The following is a 21,538-nucleotide window of genomic DNA, read 5'->3' as shown; positions in this document are numbered from 1 at the left end:
GCCCGGAGCCTAGGTGGCGCCCTTTATATGCACGGGAGAGCAGCCCCGCCCGCAGAACCTCACCGCAGAGTCCTGCTGGGGCGGAGAGAGCAGCCACCACCCACCGCCCAGCCTAGGGGCGCTGGAGGGTGACAGGAGCTTGAGAGGAAGGTTCTAGGAGCTTTAAGGGTGGGTTGGCTCTGGAGGGCACTTAGGGGAGGGAGTCGATTTAGGGGAGTCCTGAAGTACTGTGAAAAAAATGACCTGAAATGAAAAAAACGATCTCATGCGTTTACAGTGAGTCTTGTGGGCATCGACTCACGCTATGGGTGAAACCTGTAATATGTAAATATTGGAGAGGAACCAGCTTGCTACAAGATGCTACAAGCAGGTCCTCAGTCAGGCGGCTGAAAAGGAAGCTATGGGCCCCAAGTGGGAAGAAAACTTACAGTACCTCCCCTGGTGGGCACAAGCGTGCTGAGTTCTAACGAGAATTCACCAGTCCTTCTTGTGCTCTAGGAACATGTCACATGTTGCATGTGTTGGTCGGTTATGTCCATAACTGTGTTAACATAGCATATGTCATGTGTGCCTGATCATACGACCTTTGATGTGCACACGCCGGCTGGGGTACCTGGACTTTCTCTTGTGGGGCTTTCTTGCACTATACCAGTGGCTCCTGAGGCTGAGCTGCCATTGTCCTGACGTGCCACACCATCATGCCAGCAGGGTGAACTCCAGCTGTTTTTAACCCTCTCCTTTCCCCACCTGGTTGACCCCCCCCATCCCATCGGAAGTAAACCTATCCTATTGAGTGATTAAACTGGGGGCCAGGAGATGGCTCAGCAGGAACAGGGCTTACCATGGAAGGCTGGTGACCTGAGTTCAATCCCTGAAACTTACCTAAAGGCAGAAGGAGAGAGTTATCCGACACATTCCTAGTTGTATACCTCACACATACATTTTTTTTGGAGACAGCATCTTACTGTGTAGCCCTGGCTGACCGGGAACTCGCCATGTAGACTGGTCTTTGAATTTACAGAGATCCGCTGCCTGCCTCTGCCTCCTAGGTGCTAGGATTAAAGGCGTGTGCCAGCACATCTGGCATAATTAATTAATTTTTTAAAAGAGAGATTAAACTGAGCCAGGCATCATGGTACATACCTGTAATCCCAGCACTCAGGGGATGGAGGCAGGACAATTGTGAATTTAGAACCAGCCTAGGCTTCATAATGAGACCTTATCAAAAATGGAGAGTTCCCCAGCTACTTGGGAAGACAACAGGAGGTTTACAAGTTCAAGGCAAGTTGTCTTAACCACCAGCTCCAGGAGATCCTGTCTAGATCTCTGGCCTCTGTGGGCTCCTTCACTCATATGGGCAACCCACATACAGACACATAATTTAAAATAATAAAAATAGCTGGACGGTGGTAGACAGAGACAGGAGGATCTCTGAGTTCAAGGCCAGCCTGGTCTATGAACTGAGTTCCAGGACAGTCAAGGTTATGCGCGTGCACACACAGACACACATACATACACACACACACACACACACACAAAAACTTGTCTCAAAAATAACAATATAAAAAATAAAATGATTGTGCTCACATTTAATCCCAGCACTCAGGAAGTAGAAGTATGTGGATCTCTGTGAGTTCCAGGACAGCCTGGTCTACACAGCGAATTCCAGGACAGCCAGAGCTACAGTGAGACCCTGTCTCAATCCCCTGCACCCCCAAAAAAGAGGGCCTGTGTCTCAAAAATCTAAACTATGAAAAGAGAGAGAGAGAGAGAGAGAGAAAGAGGACATCCAACAAACTGTAAGAATGTCTGATGCATCGGTCAGGGGAGCATTGCAGTCAACGCTGTTCTCTCTCAGTGTTGCCTGCCTTCCTGCCTTCTTCTTTCTTCTCTTCATTTTCCTCCAGTGCTCAGGGGTAAAACCCAGGGGTCTAGAGCAAGGCACGCCAAAGCTTGTATTCTGCTATTGAGCTCCACCCCCACCCGGTGCTACATTTATTTACTTACTCATTTTTGGTTTTTGTTGTTGTTGTTGTTGTTTGATTGACTGCTTTGTTTATTTGTTTGTTTGTTTATGAGACAAAGTTACACAAACTGTGCTCCAAACTGGCCTTGAACTCACTACACAGCCAGTCCAGGCTGGCCTCCAGCTCTTGGCAATCTCTTGCCTAAACTTCTCGAGTGCTAGGGCTGTAGACATGAACCTCTATACCCAATTTCATTTAGTAATTGGGAAATTGGACTGAGAGTGTAGTTCAGAGGTAAAATACTGACCTAGCCTGTCCAAGGTCTCGAGCTTGATCCCCGGCATCAAAAAGATAAATCAACCAACTGATCAACTCATCAACTGGAAACAGGTCTAGTGGCCTGAGCCCTGCTCCCATAGGACTAGGAGAGAAGTGTGCACTTTCAGAAGCAGGGAAGGCCAAAGAAACTGCATTTTTCAGGAGGATTTAATCTGGGTGAGCAAAAGGCCCTAGGGACTAGTCCTCTCAGGAATGGCTGTCCTTGAAACAAAGATTACCACAGGAAAGGGAGTGGGCGCACGCTTTACATCTTTAAGGGCCTTACACACCAGCACTTGGGGGTGGGGGCAAGCAGATCAGGAGTTCAAGGTCATTTTGGCTTCACTTCAAGTCTGAGCCGGTGCTGGGAGCTGTGAGACCTTTGCTCAAATAACAAAAGAGAGTGGTGAGGAGACTCAGCAGGTAAAGGCGCTTTCCTCCAGGCCCAGTGAGCTGAGTACAGATCCAGTGACACACGTGGTGGAGGGAAAGAACCGGCCCCTCAAAGAGGTCCTCTGCCTTCACACTTGCACTGTGGCATGTGGCCTCCTCCATAAATAAATGTAAAAGCAAGTTGGGCAGTGGTGGTGCACACCTTTCATCCCGGCACTCAGAAGGCAGAGACAGGCGGATCTCTGTAAACTCGAGGCTAGCCTGGGCTACTGAGCTCTAGGACAGGTTTCAATGCTACCAAGAAACGCTGTCTCAAAAAAGCAAAACAAACAAACAAACAAACAAATAAATGTGAAAGCAAAAATATCCAAAAAAGGAAGAAAAAAAATCAGACACTGGTGTTACAAAGACCCTTAATCCCAGCACATGGGAGGCAGAGGCAGGCAAATTTCTATGAATTTGAGGTAAGCCTATCTAGCAACTTCCAGGCCTGCCAAAGTTACCTGGTTAGAACCTACCTCAAAAGGAAAGAAAGAAAGTGCTTGGGAGAAAATCCTAAGGCTGAGGATTAGCAACACACAAGGGAGGCTGACAACTGCTCAGTCATATGCATGCATATCCATGTACACACATGCAGGCACACACAGCTTGTAGTGACAGTCTCACCCACAGACACTTCACTTTGCTTAAGGGATTACACAAGAACCTGCCGATAGGCTCACGGGTATCTGGAGCCAATACACGAAGCCTCTCATAGTCCTTGGCCCAAGAGCTACCCCTTTCCCAGAAACCCTCTCCCGCTGGGCTGGGAGGCCCCAGAGTGAATCAGGCAGCCATCACTGAGTGCCTGCCTGCTGGCCCTATTGCCAGCCTGTGACTCAGCCAGTGCCAGAGCTCCAGCTGTGGTTGGTGGGAGTGGGGGCATCTCCTGCCAGGATGCCCTCTGCTCTCCGCCCTTGCGCCTCTGGGCTCTTAGGCCTGTCATTGCCTCGGGTGGATCTGCAAAGACGCAGAAGGCGTCTCAACATGAATAAGAGACAAGAGATCCTGGCACAGTGGTGAATGCCTTTAGTCCCAGCACTTGGGAGGATCTCTGAGTTCGAGGCCAGCCTGGTCTACATAGCATGTTCCAGGGCAGCCAGGACTACACACAGAGATCACGTCTCCAAAAAAGAGAGAGAGAAAGAGAAAGAGAAAGAGAGAGAGAGAGAGAGAGAGAGAGAGAAACCAGTCCACAGCACCTCATCCCCCACCGTGCCCATCCTAGGCCTGCCGCTAGCAGAGACTAGCCTAGGAACCAGAGCAAGGGAGAAAAAAAGGTGCTTGTATGTGTGTGAATGTGTGTTCATGTATAATGTATGTACCCAAGTGCTATGAGGGCCCAGGACCATGAATTCATAACCAGCACACATAGGAGTGCATGAAGAAGGGTGGCATGAGCTTGGATATGTGTCTTATTCTCATAGCTCTCCATGTACTTATATGTGAACAGTTCTGCACTCACTGTATGTCTGTATGGATGCGCCTGTCAAGAATCCTGGGGCTGCAGATCAACACAGAGCATCTTCTTGATACCCCCCCCCACTCCGCTAGACATAGGAAGGCACACAGCTAGTAAGTGAAACAAGGGCAGGATCTTGAGGTCCTTGTTCCCCTCCATTAGCATGGTGTCCACACAGATCCAAACATGGGCCTTCCTACTCCTTCATGGATGAAAGAGGACCCTACTTATTCCTGTCAGCTCTTATACACCTGGGAGAGAGAGGATGAAGGCTGCATGTCCAGTAGTACCAGGCTGGCCTGAGTGTGGGGAAGAAAGATCCCCTCGTTCATGGCTGAGGAACTCTGGGACATCATTGTCTATGTAGTTAATGTGATTGGTACCCGCCCCAGAACAAAAGGCATAAGAAAGTCACAGAGAAGAGGCGCCTGGGTAAAGTCCCAACCCTCTGAGTCACACAGCTTACCTGGAGCCCTCTGGGCTCCCACTTGCACTTTGGAAAGGACGGCCAAGATTGAGAGCAAGGAGCCAGCCAGCTCCTCTGAGAGCTCCAGGGAGGCAAGCAGGAAGTGGGGCTCTTCCTTGGGCATCTTGAGCAAGGCCTGTGTCTCACCCAAGCAAGAGGCTGAGTTAGGGACAGGGCCTGGAAGCCCATCCTACTGTGGGAGGCCATGACTCCTTCAAGGTCAGAGCTTGAGGAGTGGGTTCCCAGCCTAGGGATGGGCTAAAAGATGCAAGTCAGAGCCTGCTGGACCAGAGGGGCTGGCTGGGGCCTTTCAAGGGGTAAGGGTGACACACCCTTCATTTCCTGCCCCCCCAGATGTTTTTTTGTTCTGAATGAGAACAGCCTGTGACCTGGAGAGGTGGCTCAATAGTTCAGAGTGCTTGCCTCCTTTCCAAAGAACCTGAGCTCTGTTCTAGCTAGCATCTACAGCAGGCAGGTGTCTCCAACTGGAACTCAGGCTCCAAAGGAGTTCTTTCTTCTGGTCTCCCCAGGCACCTGCACACACATGCATATATATACATGCATGTAAAGACACATATACATAAACATAAAAAAACATATTTTTCTGGGTGTGATGACACATGCCTATAGTCCCAGAAACCCCAGAGGGTAAGGCAGGAGGATGTTTGAGTCCGGAGTTCTGGGCTGTTGTACACTATGCCATGTCCTTACTAAGTTCAGCATCAATAGGGTGACCTCCTGGGAGTGGGGGACCATCAGGGTGCCTAAGCAGGGGTGATCTGGTCCAGATCCAAAACAGAGCAGGTCAAAATCAGTGTTTGGTGGGCTGGAGAGAGGGTTCAGCAGTTAAGAGCATTGACCAGTCTTCCAGACATCCCAGATTCAATTCTCAGCACCCTTGTGAAGGCTCACAACCATCAATAACTGCAGTCCCCTGAAATCTGAGGGACTTTTCAGGAGTATACATGTATATGCAGACAAAACACCCATAGACATAAAACAAACAAATCTTTAAAAAGAAATAAGTGATTGGCTTTTAACCTTCCTTCCTTTCGACAGGGTTTCTCTATGTAACTCTGGCTATTCTGGAGAAGCCTGGCCTTGAACTCCCCTGCCTCCACCTCCTGAGTGCCTGCATTACCACGTCCGGCTTAAATAGATTTCTACTTATTTACTTTTTATGTGTAAGGGTGTTTTGCCAGCACGTATGTCTGTGTACCATTTGTGTGCCTGATTGCCCTGAACCCCTAAAGTAAATCTTTATTCACTGTGGTGGGATTAAAGGTGTGTACCACCACCTCCTGGCAAATAAATATTTTTTAAAAATTATTTATTTTACTTAAAAAATGTGTGTATGTGCACATGCATGATTGTAGGTACCTAAAGAGGCCAGAAGGAAGCAGCAGATCCCTGGAGCTGGAGGCCATGTGAAGTTTAAGTCAGGTTTGGCCACTGATTTTTGGAAGTCCCCAAGAGTCTCATTTTCTTAAGTTCCATGGAAGTTTCATTTGGAAGCAACTCTAGGACCTCAGAAGGGTCAGATAGTATTAAGAATACTCAGCCTGGGGGGCTGGAGAGATGGCTCAGAGGTTTAAGAGCATTGCCTGCTCTTCCAAAGGTCCTGAGTTCAATTCCCAGCAACCACATGGTGGCTCACAACCATCTGTAACAAGGTCTGGTGCCCTCTTCTGGCCTGCAGGCATACACACAGACAGAATATTGTATACATAATAAATAAATAATATTTTTTTTTAAAAAAAAGAATACTCAGCCTGGCAATAGTGGAGCATGCCTTTAATCCCAGCACTTGGGAGGCAAAGGCAGGTTGATCTCTCTGAGTTCGAGGCCAGCCTGGTCTACAAAGCGAGTTCCAAGACAGGCTCCAAAGCTACAGAGAAACTCTGTTCTGAAAAAACAAAACAAAAAGTATTTCAGAGCCAGGTAGTAGTGATGGTCACATTTACTCTTAGCACTCGGGGTCGGGGGACAGAGGCAGGTGGATCTTTGAGATGCAGACCAGTCTGATCTATAGAATGGGCTCCAGAATATCCAGGGCTACAAAGAACAACCCTGTCTGGAAAAAAAAAAAAAACTGAAAAAAGAAGTAGAGAGAGAGAAAAGAATATTTCAGGCTTTGTGTATCACACTGTCATCCAGGGTCATGCCCAAAAGCTAGATCTTTAGCCACGTGTATTCATGCATGAACATCCACGTACATCCAGATGCATGCTTAGCTATGTGTCACGCCATGTCGGTATTTATGGGGACCCATGTGTGCATATGAGCACCCATGAGCATATTTGAGTGTGTCCCTGCCTGGACCTCGTCTGGGTCTGGTGTTTGGAAAGCCCTAAAGGCAGGTGAGGGGGAATCCGTTGAAAGTTCTGAAGACAACGCTGAACATTTGGGCCTACCCCGTGCCAGCCACTGGGGAAGAAGAGTTAATAAACGGAGTTGACACAAACGAGGCCATTACTGGAGCAGGTCTAGGACGTCCGGAGGGCTCTAGCTTGCCTCTTGGGTACCAGATCCCCGAAGCCTTGCCTTCTGATTTCCGCACTTCCTTTTCACCGACAGGGAAGCTCTTGAAGGTAAGAGGGCTCTTATAGAAGATGAGAGGTCAAGATGAGCGGTGAAGAAAATAGAAATGCTCACAGGTTTCCTGGGTCTAAGCTAGCTAGCTCCACCCCGGGAAAAGAAGGGCTAGACTAATCGCTGGGCTTCCGGCGGAAGTAGGGAGTGAAAAGGAACTGGAGCTTCGGTCTGAACAGGGGCCAGCTGGGCCACGGCTCCATGAAGGCCCTCACAACGGAAAGTGTGCTCATAGGAATTTCACAGAAGGAAATATCATATGTGACATGCCAAAAAGACTACACGTGGGAGTCCCAGCTCCTCCCGCCTCATCCCAGCCCAGGCTGGCGCTAATTACAAGGTAGCAGCCGCCTGCCCAAAGGGAGAGGAGTCACAGGGAAAGGCTCCATGGGAGGGAATTCTGCAGCTGGAGTTCAGAAATTTCTAGATCTGGAGTCAGTGGGCTGAGTAGTTTGGAGATGGGAGGAGGCATTTTGTGGAAGGAAAATTAGAAAAAGGCCAGGAAACTTTTTTTTTTTTTTTTTTTTTTTGGTTTTTCGAGACAGGGTTTCTCTGTAGCTTTGAAGCCTGCCCCGGCACTAGCACTTGTGGACCAGGCTGGCCTCAGACTCATAGTAATATGCCTGCCTCTGCCTCCCGTGTGCTGAGATTAAAGGCATGTGTCACCACCTCCTAGCTGCTGCGTTATCTTTTTCAGCCACACTTTGACAGGTTGAACAGGGCACTGGATCTCAGTGCTGCCCTTTTATCGAGGCCAAATCAACCTCTTCAGTTCTTGGGAATTTCAAGCTCTGTCTTGTGAAATAGAGGAAAACTAGGTCTTGCTTCTGAGGGGCAGAAGTTTGGGCCTGAGCTGGGACGCACCCTCCTTGTCTGCCTCTGGACAGACCTACCACTCAGGCCTTTCTCTCCTTTGTCCCCCTCACCACATCTCACCTCACCCCTTGGCCCAAACGGCAGGCTCGACCTGGCCAGAGCAGCTTGGGGCCTTACCCCCAATTCCCGGTGCTTCCCTGGACAAGTTCCTACAGGGCTGAACCTCATATAAACCAGAAAAACCATGCTCCCCACCCACCTCTCAGAAGTTGAGGAGCAAGAGGAAATCTTCCCTCTGGAACGCCCCTTTCCTCAGTCCCACTTAGTTCCCTGGGGCAACCCGAGGTGCCACCCCTTGTCTGAAGCAGGCTGATGGGCAGTGGCCTTTCCTGTGGAAAGCAGGATGACTCAGGACCTCACGATTCTCCTCTCCCTTATCACTCACCTGGATTAATACCTGACTCACAAGCACCGGATGTTGGGGGGTGACATATATATTGGGGAGAGGTTGGTTAGCCCAAATCTGACTCTAGGACTCCACTGAGTGTAACCTGATTCTCAGACCCCTGACTTTTGGAGGCACTGTGCTTTTTCTTCCAAAGTAAGGAGCTGGGTGGCAGAAAATCGGGGCTCCAACTAAGATTTGGATTGAGAGGAGGTTGACCATATTGTAGTCAGGGAAGAGGCCCCTTTCGGGGTTCTCCACATAGAACAAAAGAGGATTTGAACATCAGAACTTTGGAAGTCCAAACATCCCCCCTCCCAAAGGGAAGAGCTTTTCTCAGAGCCACAGGAAGAAGTCCAGGCTTCCTACCTTCCTGCTTCCTACCTGACCTGAACTCTGAAGTCAGATGGTTCCTCTTTGTGGCGATTCCTTGTGCTGGACACACAGACCAAGGCATAAAGACGTGTGTGTGTGTGTGTGTGTGCGCACATGTGCTATGCCTAGTTACTGCACACGGGACCATGCCGGAGATCAAACGACCCTACCTAATCACCTGCACTGAAGAGCATGCAGAGGCCAGTGTCCCCATGGGGATGGACCCCAACACCATCTCTAGCACACACACACACACACACACACACACAAAGGCTTTCTCTGAGCGGAGCCTCCCTTCCCTTCCCCCGTTTGAGGAGCTCCCTCTTCAGGTGCCTCGGTGGACTGAGACGTGAGTGGCCACACAAGTGCCATCGCCATCGCGCGCTGTAGCACAGAGCCAGGGCAGAGTCGTTTCTTGCCTTGCCTCCTGGAGAAGATCTGAGGAAAACAGGTTGGAGCTGCCTTGTGAGGGATTTAAGGGAAAGCCTGGACTTCCCGCTCTGGCTCAGGCTAGAGCAGTGTGCGGGAAGGAGTGGGTATGGCTCCTTGGGTTTCTGAGATCGCAGCCTCTTCTTTCGCCACTTCGGCATGCAGAGGGCACTCAACAAAGCCATTGTTCTGTGCCTTCTATAGATGGCAAGAGTGAGTCAAGCCAAAGGAGGCCCAAGCCCTGACGGCTTCTGGCATCTATACCGCCCAGGGCCACCTGCTATAGATCTGCCTCCTACCTGTTTGCTATAGACCCCAACCTGCTATAGATCTGCCTCCAGGCCACACTACCTCTTCCTCCAATTGAACCATCCAGAACTGGATTTGTTCAAGGGCCTGAAGCCACCCTGGGGAAGAAACAGGGTGGTTTTGAAAAGGGCCAGCCAATCCTGAATTTCCTTAGAGCCCACAGAGGAATTGTGCAGAAATAAGCCAAGGAACCAAGGGCAAAGGGGCAGAGACAAGCCAAGGGCAACCCTAGACCGTGGCTACAGGGCTTTGTAAGGGAAAGGCGCTTACATAGGTGCTTCTTCACATGATCTATAGAACAGAGATGAGGAATCCAACCCATCAAATTTCTTCTGCTAATTGCAAGCCTGGGCTGAGCTGTCTAATGACAGCAGGGACAGGATAAAGTGCACAAAGACAAAACTGGAAACAAAGAGTTCCTTCCTGCACGTGGCTTCTCACCATGATGGAGCTCACTGGTTATCTATGCACTACTGGTCCCACCCGGCACTGAGCCTGATTCCTCATTCAGAACGGAGCTAAAAATACCTTTTCTTTCTCTCTTTCTTCTTTCTTTCTTTCTCCCTTTCTTTCTTTCTTTCTTTCTTTTCCCCTTTGGTTTTTTAAGACAGGGTTTCTGTGTGTAGCCCTGGCTGTCCTGGAACTCTCTGTAGTCCAGGCTGGCCTCCAACTCACAGAGATGGGCCTGCCTGTGCCTCCCAAGAGCTGGGATTAAAGGCGTGTACCACCACTGCCTGGCCAAGTACCTCCTTTATAGGGCTGGTATGATTATATAACCACATTTCTACACAAAATATGATGGAAGTCAAGCCAGGCATGATGACATATACTCATAATCCCAGCACTTGGGAGGCAGAAGCAGGAGACTCAAGAATAATTCAACACCAGACTCACCTATTACACAGTGAGTTCAAGGCCAGCCTGGGCCACACAGGACGCTATCTCAAAAGACTAAGAAAAATATGTGAAAATCAACACCTAACTATAACAGCGATGGCTTATTTATGTATTTTATATATATGGATGCTGTCTGCATGTATGTCTGCACACCAGAGGGCATCGTATCCCATGGGACTAGTTATAGAAGGTTGAGAGCCACCATGTGGCTGCAGGGAACTGAACTAAGGACCTCTGAAAAAGCAGCCAGTGTCTCTTAAGTACTGAGCCATCTCTCCAGCTTCTGTTTTTTGCTTGAAGGAGACAGGGTTTCTCTGTGTAGCCCTTGCTGTCCTGAAACTCACTCTGTAGACCAGGCTAGAATTAAATTCAAGAGATCTGCCTGGCTCTGCCTCTTGAGTGCTGGGGTTAAAGGTTATGTGACATCACTACACCCGATTAGTCTTAGGCTTTCTTTCAGCGGCACCCCCTCCCTGCTCCAGGCATAGTCCACAAGTTCTGGCTCCTGGTGGGAGCCCCCTGCTTGGGCTAGGTGCTCCTTTTATACACATCTGCCTCCTCCCTGAGCCCCATTCTAGGTGCCGTGAGGAGCACAAATTGTCTGTGTTCAGCATGCTCTCTGTCCTCCCAGACCTTTCTCACACAGCAGGCTAAAATCATGAGAAAAGACAAGTTAGGTGCCCAGAAAGCATTAAGCAATTTAATCTCAAATCAGAGTTCCAGACAACAGACAGTGCGCACCGGTATGCATGCCTGCCAAGTGAACTCAACAAGGAGCAACTGCGTTGGCCGTTCACAAGAGGGAAAGCACACCTCAGGCTGGGGTGAGGGCAGGGACTAGGAGGGGTGCTATTTGAGCTGAGTCTAAAAAAACCATCCAGGATTAGGAGAGAAAAGCAGGGAGTGGCTGCCAGAAGTGGGCTGGATCAGGCTGAGAGGCAGTAACCTGCCTCACTCAGAGCTCCCAGAGAGCAGGTGTGTAGCATAGTCATGGGGAATGATGGGCAGCCGCAAAGGATGGGCAGGACTCACACTGAGGCCAGGCAGCAGCACCCAGTGCTGTATGCATTCCTTCTGGACTGGAGGATCCCCCTCAACTCCACACACCCAGGCCCTGTCTGGTCCAGGTCTTCTCCCACTGTTACTCTGCTGGGAGGCAGTAGCACTCACACGGGAAGGCACTGCGGTTGTCCAATGGGCTCTATTCATACACGCACAGTCCCTTTTCCACTGTACAGTGTTGGTGCTGTGACCTTTAGGAAGGGCCACGACTTCTCTGGGGTCCTATCTACAGATCTGAAGGCACTCTGCTATCTGGGCACCTATGTCCTGCCAGTGGGAAGAGGACCCGGCCTCCACACAGGCAGGCACATGTCCTTCAACTGTCTCAAGATGAAGACGGAGAGAAAAACGAAAGTGAAGAAAAACCAGTCCTGATTCGGAACTGATAGGCAAATGGATCTGGTGGATTCAGTTTCCTCTGAGCTGGCTCCTCCTCTTCCGAGAATTTAGTTGGTCAGGTCTAGGGGACACAAGACACCATGGCCCCCGCCCCAGCGCTAAAGCACAGAACTGAAGAATCTGGCAAGGCTTTCTCGTGTGTCCATAAAGCAGCGGCTGCCCACCGACAGCTGCTCCAGACGTCCAGGCTCCCATGGTCCTCCTACTGCTCGTCAATGCTGGAGTCACACAGTCCACCTCTCGCTCCGGGCCTCCACAGACTGTACCAGGCCTTCACCCAACACCGCAAAGTCCTCCAAGATTGCCTCTATGTTGGGCACCATCATAAGCTCCCCACCTCGAGACACCACCATGCGTCCCTTTACGCTGGAGGCCTGAAGAATCAGAGAATAAGCTTGAGTTGGATGTCACAAAAAGCACAAGGTCGGGGGCAGTGTGGACAGATATATGAACCCCGACACGTACTTGACCCAGGGCCACACGGAAATGCGTATCTGCAGGGAACCACGTGCGTACACTCAGCAATGCATTGAGTCACTGGTCAGCATACCTTAAAGGGCTGGGGCTGGAAGCTGGTGGGCTTCCAGAGGACACCGATCACCTCCCCACCATGCTGGTCATAGAAGAAAAGCGCCAGATCTCCAAAGGCCTCCTAGAAGGGACAGAACACAAACGAGATTACAACAGGCACCTAGGACCCCCTCCATGGTTCCAGCGCCACTGAACACTCCCCAGGCCCGCCAGTCCTTTAGAACTTACCCTGAGCTCTGCCAGATAGAGCTGAGGGGGATCGTAGCCCAGGACAGGCATCAGAGGCGAAGGCCCTGGCTCACTGAGCAGACCACGGCAGAAGGAAGCAGCTGGAGAGTCCACGGCTTGCCGGTGCCGGGGAATGTGGCGGGGAGTCAGGCGGATCAGTACATCGTACATGTCCAAGGGTGGCCGGAACACTGTCTGCGGAAGCCTTTACATTAGCTACCCTTCCACGTACCTCATGCCCAAGCATCAGGCCATCCATTATGGGCTTGTGTGCCCACAGAAGGTAAGTGAGAACAGCCAGTCCACTGAGGGAAGCAGCCAGGACCAGCTGGAGTCCAGAAGAAGGCGGCGAAAGGACGCCCAGGATTTCCGACAGGTTCTAACACTGCAGGGCACCATGGCAGCTTCAAAGCCTTTCTGTACTATGTCTCACCACACAGAGCAACTGGGTACCCTGAGAAGCCCTCGACTCTGGGCTTCTGGCCCTAGGAGTTAACCCTGAGTCGGATGCTTACCCTAATGTCCCCAGGCCCCCGGGGATCCATCAGCTGCCTCTCTAGGACAGGGAGGGCCTCAGCGGCCAGGATCACGAGCTGCTGAAGGATCTGGGACACAGAAACGTCACAAGATTGAATGACCATGGTTCTTTGAGCTTGGCCTGGGCCTTTCTTTTCAGTATTAAAAAAAAATTAATTTCGGGACAGGTATGGGGTTGCACCTGGGCAGAGGGTCTATCCTGTGTCCACACAGAGCTTCTGCGGTCCTGGGGAGTAATGATGACCATGACCGGAAGTTGTGTCCGCGTTGCCAGGAAACTACTTCGAATCTCTACCTGCTCCTCAGCTAGAGACGAGAGGGGATGCTAGGTCAGCCCCACACAGACCGTGTAACCAGCAACTACCCATCACAGGAATTTTCCAATACCTCTCTCCTAAAGGACAAAGGTTATGAAAGGGACACCACATGGGCCTCACAATGGGGTGGGGTGTTAATCTCCCAGCGCCAGCCCAGAGGCAGAGTTTCCCCCTGCTTGTCACCCCTAGACTAGTCTCTGGCATGCACAAGCTGAGGCCTGCCCAAGGCCCCCCTCATCCTGGGCTCTCACACACCTGGAGAATTAGGAACCCGACACCCTGTTCTCTGCTGAGACCCAGAGCTCCTAAGATTACAATGGGAAACCAACAATCCGACCTCCAAGGTGTGGGCACCCAGTCTAACTTCCTGCTCCCCGGCCACAAGACCTCTCACCTAGCATTCAAGAGGCCCTTCTCTGGGCCTCTTGAATTCCCTGACAGAATTCCAGCGAGACCCTGTCTGTCTTTCTGTGCCGTCTATAAGGGCAGTTCTTCTAGTGGTCTGACCTGAGTCCTACAGCTTACCAGTCAGTTCACTGTTGAGGTTGACAATGAGAGGGTTGTTCTTCCAATCAAAGGTAGAGACCAGGTAAAGGAATCGAAGAAAGCCAACCTGCGGGGAGCTGCGCAGATGAGAAAGAATATGAGGCCTCATGTTCCCCCTTCCCAAGCTTCCTATAATCCGTTAGCACAGACTGTGGGGAGTCTGGTCTCGGACAGTCCTCCTAGGGGACGTAGTCACCCTCCCCCATTTAGAGTAAGAACTGCATCAGGAAGGGCAACTTCCTGAGTAAGGAAAATGTTGGAGGAATTACCTGGGAGGGGTGAAGGGCTCAGAATGCAGGAAGAGGGCAGCAGCCACCAGATCCAGGCTCTCATCACTGAATCCATCACCCAAAAGCTGGGCACGCACCCACCGCTTGGCCAGGCGAGCCACACCTGAGAAGGCCGGATGCTGCTGCTGGAGTCTGGGAGAGGAAGGAATGGTAGTGAGAGCCCGGAAGCCAGAGCCCCATACAGAGTTAGCTCTACAGTCACAGTCATTTAACCTCTGCCAACGCTGGCCTTTGTGCTAATGTGTTACATGTGCTATTGCATATTAGCCAAGCAAACACCTGGGAGGCTGTTACTAATGGTGTCACCATTTACAAATGAGCTATCGTGCTATCTGGCCTCTCAGAGAGTCTGGTAGCCAGGCAAACAGAACGGGGGCAGGAGAAGGCCTACATCCAAGATGAGCTTATGCATGTAGCCTTACCCATGCAGGGCACTGGTGAGCAGGGGCAACAGCCTGGTTTCTCTCTCAAGGCGGAGGGAGGCAGGTGTGTCTCTTAAAGAGATCATGCCCTCAGGGCTCCGTACCTCCTTCAGGATCTGTGGTTCCCGTTGATAGGCCACTCGAATTCTGAACACAAACCCATCCTGTGGGAAGATGTGGCAAAGGAAGTGATGTCAGAACACTTGGGGGAGCTCTGCTGCCTGTACCCCTGGTCCCCCAGCACACGACCCACAGGGACCACACGACCCACAGGGACCACACGACCCACAGGGACCACACGACCCACAGGGACATCCCTGGTGCCCATTCTCTGTGGTTTCCCAGCCTGCACCGGCCTGACCTTGAGGACATCGGTGTGTGTGGCAGTGGCGCGGCACTGTAGCCGATGCTGCTGCGTCAACAGTTCTGCCAGGCGCAGCTGGAAGGCAGCTCGGACCCGCTGCACAGCCTCTGCACTCTGAGGCCACTTCCCGCTGCCCTCGAGGTGACAAACCACTGAAGAATAAAAGGGGCGAGAGATCTACTACTGCAGCCTGCTGCCTCTCCCACTCCCTCCCCAGAACCCTCTTACCAGTCATAGGCTCCACGTAGGCTGGGCAGGGCTTATCCAGCCGGGGCAACAGGGAAGCCCGCTCTTGGAGATGCTTATAGAAGGAATAGGCAGGCCGGACTGGGGTTGGGGGGAATACCTATAGAATAAATGAGAACGAGAACTTTTAGCAGGGAGGGAGAGCCCAGAGACAGAAGGTAAAAGGGACTGAATAGAGGTGTGAGGGAGGCACCAACCGGAAGGGACTCCCCACCTCACCTCTGTATAGCGCAGCACCGGGTGAGTTCCCTGAACAGCAGACACGGTGAGTGGGAGCCCCTCCAGCCCCCATAGCATGCGGCTGAGGTCATCATAGCAACGCACAGCCAATGCCAGGGCCTCTTCACCTGTGTTGGAGAGCTGACGAAGAGAAGACACTCAGGAAGAAGTCTGGGTCTTACGGAACCCCAGCACCATCTAGGATCCTGCCCATGACTCGGGCTACTGAAGGACGAGGGCGCCCCCTGCTGGACACAGAAGACGCAGGCTGGCTGCAGTAGGAAAGGTTCTTTCCAGTCTTGCCATGGCTTGCCATGCTTGGACTCAGGCTCTTACCTCTTTTGGGCCTTGGATCAATGCATCAAGGAAACCACCCACATAGTGGACGCAGGTATCTGGGATGTCAGCATGGCTAAAGAACACAGATCCAATGAGGGCATCAGGGGCTACGTCCACTGAAAACAGCTGCCCTTGACCCCAGCAGCCTTCTGGCATGAAGATGCTAATACTCACAGTGCCAAGAGGTGGGTGACCACCTGTTGAGGAATAAGGCGCTTCTCAGAAACAGAGGCCGCCTCCCAGACCACAGCTTCCCGGATGGCTCCGTCCTGGAAACGTCTCAGTTCTGAGCGGGATCCCCAGAACTGACGGAAGTCAGCAGCCTGGGGAGAAGCAAAGGATGGGAGGAAAGATCAGGAAAGAAAGACTGAGTCGGGGTGTAGCAGTGGTAGGCCTTGCCTATCAGCAAGCTCGAAGCCCTAGGCTCAGTCCCAAACGCTGAAGCAAGCTACAGGCTGCCTCAGAAACTCCACCATGACAGGCCTCAGCTCGGGTAGCATGAGGGGCACCCGGCCACTCCTCCCCACGGACAGGCTGGGGCTGCACACCTCAGGCTGGTCAGCCTCAGGACCTAGGTCAAGAACACTGGTCAGTCCCTCAGGCTGGAGGAGCAATCCCAGGGTCAGGGTCCCAGAGTCCTTGTGCTTCGGTGGATCCTTGTTGATGTCCCACTGCAGGGAATAAAAAGGTCGAGTTCAACCCCAACGTCCCCCAGCCTGGTCTAGCCAGCTGGGCAGCCCGCCTTTTGTGTCCCCTGGGACCCCACAAACTCCCCATCATAGACGGTCTCACCTCTGGGACTGGAGGCCGAGAGTGAGCCAGAAGGCGCAGCCGGGACCCCAGACCCTGCTCCAAAATCGTGGTTAGCGGGCCCAAAGCTGCTGAAACATAGTCACCACCACTGTCCTGTAGCTCTGGCCAAAGCTTTAGCCGGTGACACGCTGCCTGCAGACGACTCAGTGGGCGGAGGCTGGAGGGCACAGGACGAAGAGGACCAATCAGGACCCACTAGGTCCTTGACGCTTCCTCCCTTAATGACCCGTACCCTGGATTCGCCCCAAACTCACTGGACAATGTGGTCAAAAGTCCGGACCATGGGTTTGGGAGTCATCAGCAGCAAGTGAAATCCATCACCAGCTTGGCTGTCCAGCAAGGCCATGGACAGCTGTGCCTCGTGCTGCACCTGGGCCACAGGGTGAAGCAGGGGCCGCAGCTGTAACCCTCATGGGCCGAAGGGGTCACATCGGACTTTACTTCTTTGGAGGGGAGTGTCTGAGGCTCTGGCGCTGACAAAGGAACAGCGTCTGGGCTGGGACCTCTGGAGGACACGGGACTAGGAGCCCACGGGTACCTGCTTGTAGGTGGAAGCTGTGACGTCGGCACAGAGGTTGAGGTGGCCTGTAGAGTCCAGGAACACAACGGGGAAGACCTGGTGGAAGTCAGCCGGGACTGGCTGCGAGGCAGAGAGAAGGCAATCAGGGCTAATCAGGCCAATCAGGGCTACCTTCAGGTCCTGGCACAGCCCTGCCCGGCCCTGCCCTAACTCACCGTGGAGGGATCGGAACCCAAAGATAAACTGATTCCGTTGACTGTCAGATCCGTAGTGGCTAGAGTGAAGAAGGAGGTGTGTTAGGAGGTTTCCCTTGGAACCCAGCCGCAGGGACACCCTCCCGCAGCCTGGGTGGCTATACCTAGCCTGGGTGGCTATACCTATTTGTTTCTCATCTGGTGACAAGGAACTAAAGGAGCTGGGGTGAGATGAGAGGGTTCCCGGGATAAGTGGAACCCCGATCTTCCCAATCTAGCTGCCTTACCCAGAAACTGCAAGACACTTCTCAGGACCTGGTAGCCGCTCATGGTAGTATGGATCTTGCGTTTGGACACGAGGAAGGCAACCAGCATAGAAATGAGGAAGCCATTAAATCCACCCAGGCCCTGAAAGAGACACAACAAATCTGAGCTCAGAAACAGTCTGTGACATAGGGAGGTGAGGCCACTGGGGTACCATCAGCTCACCTTGTCCAGCTCCCGCTGCCGCAGCCAAACCTTCAGAAGTGCTATACCATCCTTCAGCCCCTGGGCAGAGCCCAACACAGTGGATAGCAGGTGCATTTGGGACTCAAGAGCTGTATCCTGCAGGATCCACGTGTTATAATGGGGTGTAGGGGGCTCTGGGCTACCTGTCGAGGAAAAAGAAATAGAAGAAAATAGAAGCTGTGAGGAACAAAGCCTCCGCCAAACCCTGGTCCACCAACACATCCTAACACCAGAGCCTACTGACCACTCTCCGGAGCACTGTGCCCTCGGTACCAGGCAGAGCGCACATTGTTCTTGGTTGGCAGCAAGCGGCAAGGGCGGAAGAAGTCCAAAGGAGGGCACGGATGCAGGCGTACAGTAACCAGACACTCATCCTTCCCTAGGCGGAGACAAGAAACACTGACATTCTACAACTCCTGGAACCAGAGGGATCCCCTCACCACCCCCTCACACTTGGGGCACCCGTGACTTTCCACCTCATAATCTGAGACCAATGCCTCTCACCTTGGCCTTGAGGCTCCTATTTCTACTCTCTAGACCTTCCGGACCTTGTGACTACCCCCCTCTGGCTTTGTCACCCCATACTGTGCACCAAACCCAGTGGGTGACTCCCACCCTGTGGCCGCAGCAGCAGCGAGGGCTTCAGGTGGCAGCCACTGGTGTAAGAGAAGCGAACACTTCCAAAGAGGGGATCCTGGGCCAGGTGGTAAGCTAAGTGGGCAAGGTAAAGAGCTCGCTTGCGGAAGTAGCGCTGGTTCAGGCCGTCTTTGTCCTGGAAGATTTCCTGGAGGAGTCAGGGAAAAAGAGAGAAGTCAGACACAGAAGAAGTGCTTACAGAGCTAGGGCTAGGTCGAAGTTAGGCTTAATTCCCAGGGCTTCGTGACTGACTCGGGAGTGCAGGAAAACAACGGGAGCATCATATCCAACGTACAGATGAAGAGCTCAAAGGGACAGTAACTGAACCAAGGGCCCATCTAAACTACCCTCAGAGTGGCGGCCCTCTACACCCCCAAAGCATGGGCCTTACCCGGGGCATGGTCAGCGCCACATCCACGTTGACGTCTGGTCGGACACAAGTGCCCAGAAGGTAGCTGCCCACGACAGTGATCTGGGACGGAGGCAGGAAGCGAAAGGAACCCTTCACAGCATAGGGCACCTGGTGGAGGGGCACTCGAACGCCAGCTGGGAGCCATGACTGGTCGGTGAGCTGGAAGGACGGAGAGGAAACACATGGATTCTACTACCCTTCTCACAAAGCCCCGATGTCTAGTAGACAACATACCGGCATGTTAAAAACTAAACTCTCAGTCTTCCATAAACACCTTCTCCATGAATACAACTTGATTGAAAAAAAATATTTAAGATTTAGTTCTGTTATTACCTATTTTCAGGTTAGGAATGCTAACCTGATGTCATCCCAGCATTTGGGAAAGCAGGAAGATCAGGAGTTCGAGGTCACCCTTGACTACACAGCAACAAGTTCAAGGCCAGCCTGACACAGTGAATAAATACATAAAATCAAAATATATCCATTTTTGGTTGGAGGTTAAGGTTCACAACTATAATCCCAGCACTCAGGAGACTGAAGTAGGAGAATAGCCACCAGTTTGAGGACAACACAGGTTTACAGAGCTAAGACCCTGTGTTCCTGTGTTAAAAACAAAACGTGGCTCAGGCCCTCAATCTCAGTCCTTGGGAGCTCTGGCAGAACTACTAAGAGTTCAAAGCCAGCCAGAGCTACATAATACCCTGTTCAAACAAACAAACAAACAAAATCCTATATAACATTTGTGCAAGACATACATATGGTTGTGGGGTTTTTTTTTGTTTTGTTTTGGGTTTTTTGAGACAGGGTTTCTCTATGTAACAGCCTTGACTGTCCTGGAACTCGCTCTTGTAAACCAGACTGGCCTTGAACTCACCTCCCAGTGAGTTCTCTGCCTCCCCAGTGCTGAGATTAAAGGTGTGTGCCCCCACCACCCGGCCCATACACATGGTTGTTGAGTGAGAAATACATGGATGGCTGGTGACCCAGTTCAGTTTTATCGCAATGACAATGATTTCCCTAGCACCCCACTCTCTTGGGAGAACAGCAGAGTGTCAGATGCCTCCCTGTTCCCCAGGCAACCCTTCTCACCTCAGTCTCAGGGACTGAGGGCACTCTCCGGATCCGCTGGTTGACCTCCTTCAGGAAAGCATCAATCCTCTCTTTCTTCTTCTCTGAGAGCCTCACTTCCTTCAGTAACTCCTCCACCTGTAAGAGAGGGAAAAAGGAGACCCTGTCAGCCTCAGGACCCCAGGGAAATCCCTCTCACCTATGCCCGGGTCACCTGTAAGGACCTGCAAGCGAAGCAAGCTGGAGTGGAACAAGATCTCCGTCTCCCGCAGGCGATTCAGCTCCTCATTTGTAGGCTCCTTGTACAGCTCTGCCCGACTGAGCTTCACTGGCTGCAGGAGGCCGTCTGCAGGTGGCTCAGTTTTTGCGCGCTTTCTGGAGGTCACCTTCTCCTTGTTCCCCCCTTCCAGGCCAAGCTCCAAAACCTATGACCAAAGAGGGAAAAGCCAACATGAAACCGTGGGTACCTACATCATCAGTTGCTTAAAGGTTATGGGTAAAGGCTTCAACTTCTCTAGTTCCTCCCTTTCAGTGGGCATCGGATTTTAGAAACCTCGGGATGTCCATCATCGGGATGAGTTTGACAGCGGTCCTACTCCGGCCTGGCTGAGTTAATTTAATGCTCATTGCCTTAAGCAGAGCCCAAAAGCCCTCGTGGTTCCAGATACTATAAATCTTTTGCTGAGACAGGCTTATGGCTTTTTTAAAAATATCACCTCCAATCCTGCTGCATTCAGATCTTGCCAGGCCTCGCTTCCCTGAAAATCTTTACCCAATGATCTAGGTTAGAAGAATGGAGGAAATACGGTTCCTCCAGAATGGGCCGCCCTTAAGTTCCCCACGAGCTAGCTGTCAGGCCTGATTACCTCATGCTTTGTAGCCAAGAAAGCACATTTTGAGACTCTCTTTCACCTACTGAGATCAACCAACCTCTGGCTCCCCTGCTGCTCCGCGTAGCTGCTCTCCGGGGGGGGCCGGCCCCATCTCCACTGCAGTTACTCTCCCGCACTAGGAATTCAAGCCGGATCTACCGCGTAGCTCCCCACGTGGGCCGAAGGGGCAACTCCAGAGTTCCAACTCCTGTCACAGGCTCCACCCACTGAGGACCATTGAGCTAGAGTACGTCATCTCGATCACTATTGGTCAATCGTTGGCACGGAACCGCCCATTGTGGGCGGGACCAAAGGAGGTCTTGTAATTTACAACCTCTTCGCGACACTACACCGGAAGCGCGTGTGAGTCCAGCTGGTCGCGTTCTTTCCTCACTTCCCTATCTGGGAACGGAAGGGTGGAGCTTGCCTTTGTTTCCGGTGGGGTTTTTTGTTTTGTTTCGTTGTTTGCCTGTTTATGCTAGCGATTCTCAGTATCTGATTTGTC

At 51.9% G+C, this 21,538-nt stretch overlaps 1 protein-coding gene across 1 annotated transcript; it reads right to left on the bottom strand.

Annotated features, from left to right (window-relative positions):
• Positions 1 to 11,186: 11,186 nt before the first annotated feature.
• Positions 11,187 to 21,263, bottom strand: Nol6 (nucleolar protein 6). The gene is made up of 26 exons (XM_048420185.3): positions 21,092 to 21,263; positions 20,386 to 20,586; positions 20,183 to 20,299; positions 19,073 to 19,252; positions 18,661 to 18,829; positions 18,290 to 18,424; positions 18,025 to 18,188; positions 17,823 to 17,943; positions 17,557 to 17,615; positions 17,360 to 17,461; positions 17,076 to 17,191; positions 16,801 to 16,978; positions 16,557 to 16,679; positions 16,183 to 16,331; positions 16,006 to 16,081; positions 15,670 to 15,810; positions 15,433 to 15,550; positions 15,202 to 15,356; positions 14,841 to 15,004; positions 14,398 to 14,550; positions 14,108 to 14,205; positions 13,447 to 13,571; positions 13,244 to 13,333; positions 12,729 to 12,923; positions 12,520 to 12,621; positions 11,187 to 12,343 (listed from the first exon to the last, which is right to left on the bottom strand). The coding sequence occupies exons 1-26, from the start codon at positions 21,143 to 21,145 to the stop codon at positions 12,194 to 12,196; spliced, it is 3,435 nt and encodes a 1,144-aa protein (XP_048276142.3). The 5' UTR covers positions 21,146 to 21,263; the 3' UTR covers positions 11,187 to 12,193.
• Between the last annotated feature and the right edge of the window lie 275 nt (positions 21,264 to 21,538).

Source organism: Myodes glareolus, chromosome 16 (genome assembly GCF_982192425.1).
Source record: "Myodes glareolus chromosome 16, mMyoGla1.1, whole genome shotgun sequence".
In the NCBI taxonomy this organism is placed as follows: domain Eukaryota; kingdom Metazoa; phylum Chordata; class Mammalia; order Rodentia; family Cricetidae; genus Myodes; species Myodes glareolus.
This window is presented reverse-complemented; position numbering and strand designations above follow the sequence as displayed.

What these genes read in the sequence shown, in the direction of transcription:
- Nol6 (XM_048420185.3), bottom strand. Translation starts at nt 21,145, where the DNA reads ATGGGGCCGGCCCCCCCCGGAGAGCAGCTACGCGGAGCAGCAGGGGAG. An exon ending in AAGTGTCTTGCAGTTTCTGG is followed by an intron (nt 17,616 to 17,822) that starts GTAAGGCAGCTA and finishes TCTTCACTCTAG; the next exon opens with CCACTACGGATCTGACAGTC. An exon ending in CGGTGCTGCGCTATACAGAG is followed by an intron (nt 15,551 to 15,669) that starts GTGAGGTGGGGA and finishes TTTATTCTATAG; the next exon opens with GTATTCCCCCCAACCCCAGT.